General features: G+C 46.9%; 1 protein-coding gene across 1 annotated transcript in view; it reads right to left on the reverse strand.

Moving 5' to 3' along the window:
- Positions 1-516: 516 nt before the first annotated feature.
- MARVELD3 (MARVEL domain containing 3) overlaps positions 517-2,241 on the reverse strand; it is a 2,163-nt gene continuing 438 nt past the window's right edge. The window contains exon 3 of the mRNA XM_010718229.2: positions 517-2,236. Within this exon, the coding sequence (XP_010716531.1) occupies positions 1,678-2,236 (559 nt within the window). The 3' untranslated portion in view covers positions 517-1,677. The remainder of the gene's footprint in view (positions 2,237-2,241) is intronic.

The raw sequence follows: 2,241 nt of genomic DNA on the forward strand, positions 1-2,241 counted from the left end.
TATTCTGAGTCTGTTACTGCACTGGAGGGAGTGTGTGCAATATCCCAGTCACACATAGTCAGAGGTAGCCGTAGTTGTGCTGTAAGGTCCCTCTCCTTGAGCTCTGTGCTACTTCTACTCAGTCTGCCTTCCACACAAAACGTATGTGCAGAACACTGAGAGTAGAGTTAGCAGTACCAAATACTGGGCAGCTCTCTATATCAGAGGAGTCCTGCCCTGTGAACTTGTGAATAACACAGCTCTTTAGAAGTAAGTGCAGCAAGCAAGCAGTACGGAATCAGTAGAAGAAATAGGGCCACAGTGGCCTGTCCACATAAATCCATGCATTCAGATGCTGAGTGCATCTGGCTAAAAGGGAGCAGCAGTCACCTGAAGTGTTACAGTGTAGAACTTACTTTTTGTATTTCTGGTTGCAGTAGTGTTCTATGACTTCACCAGTGACTAAATCTTTGCAATTTCTGAAACTGGAGGTAAGTCTATGACAAAGCACGCTGTTGATATGCTGCTTTTTGGATTTTTTTTTTTCCCCTGTAGAGATGGAATTGGCCTGTTAAATCAGTGGAGATTAATCCTCATGTGGGTTAATGCACACTGTGGGCACTGCTCTGATGAAAGGGCTTTTCATTCTGAGCATATCTGAATCTGGTGCTAGTCGTCTTTTCTTTGATGAATCTACAAAAAGAAACAAAACCAACAAAGTTCTGAAGAGAAAATTCACCTTTATTTGTTCATAAACAACACAAAATGACTCATTTCCCTACCTTGTACACTAAAAATGTTTTGCAAACAACCCACCTTTGTCTTAAATCACCTCTGTGACCTCTTAAAACATGTCTGACGAGTCAAACTCTGGGCTCTTCTTAGGCAAAATGGTTGTATACAAGTATGCATAAAAGAGTGCTCCATCCAGAAAGGTGCCCTCACCAGAAGGGAGCAAAAAAAAAGGCACTATGTCACAAATTAAGCTGAGTGTCTTCACCACCCTACAAGTTTATTTCAGGAGTCTCTGGCAGTATAAATGCCATGTTAAAGCTGCCCCTTTAGCACCAAGAGACCTTTCAAAGCAGGAATTGTCAACCATCAGCCTTGCTGCTCGCTTTTAAGGGTTCCATTCTCCATGGACAGTCACAAGCCCTTTGTAAAAGATTCAGCTGTCGGAAGCTGTTCACCAGCGTCTCTGCAACACATCCTAGCCATGCTACTTGATGTGCTCTGAGTGATTACTGATGTTAATTACCCTACTGCTAGGAGGGTACTGGGCATGATGTTGGAAACCCAGAGCTCAGGTACGTGATCTCTCTTTTCAGTCACTGACATTTAGGAACAAGGGCTTCTCCAAAGCTGAATTATCTTCCCAGACCGCAAGCATTCAAAACTAGGTTTGCTATTTAGACAAAGCCTGTGCATTACTGTGTTTATAAGAACAACAGCAATGCATTCTCTCTCAGATATATGCTGGAGAGGCAGAACAGCCACCAGATGAAGATAATCTGTATGTGTCCGCTAATAATTGAATAGTGCAAATTTAAGTTTGAACAGCTTGGTTTCACTATATTTGGAGATACGCTCTTGGTGATTGCTCTGTTACAGTAATAAGAATGCACTGTCCCCAAGCAAGTAAAAGCATGCCCCAAGGCTGGCAAAAATCAGGGCCACTACTGGAGCAGAGGAATAATTCTATGGCTCGTACACGTGTTCTGGCTTCTGTTTCAGTTTGTGAACTAGTCTGTACCCTCTGACGGCCAGGCCTGCACCGAGCAGGAATGCCACGACAGCTGCACAGCCCAGGAGGCCAGCAGCAATCTCTGCCCCATGCATGCTGCAGCTAAAGCCCTGATAGCCTTTGCTTTGGTAAAGGTGTGCTCTCTCTTTGCATACTGATGAATCATAAACCCCCAGCAGATGATGGAAGAAATAGTACAGAGCGAACAACAACCCCACTGCAACCGCTGCGTCCAGGACGCCTTCCAGTAGGAGCCATGCAGGAAAACGCCACGGTAGCCGTACAACGCCAACCACAATCAGCGCGGAAGAGAAGACCAGGAGGGCTCCTCCCACGGCCATCGCCGCCCTGGCGATTGGCATCTTGAGCTGGGTGAAGCGCCGGTCCAGCTGCTGGGCTTTCTCCCCGTCCGCTCCGCTGAAGCCGCTGTACGCCCCGCCGTACATGTAGTAGTAGATGCCGCCCTGGCCGGGGACGCCCGTGTAGCCGCCCGCCGAGCCGTAGGATACGGAGCTGCA

This window comes from Meleagris gallopavo, chromosome 13, assembly GCF_000146605.3.
Source record: "Meleagris gallopavo isolate NT-WF06-2002-E0010 breed Aviagen turkey brand Nicholas breeding stock chromosome 13, Turkey_5.1, whole genome shotgun sequence".
Lineage (NCBI taxonomy): Eukaryota > Metazoa > Chordata > Aves > Galliformes > Phasianidae > Meleagris > Meleagris gallopavo.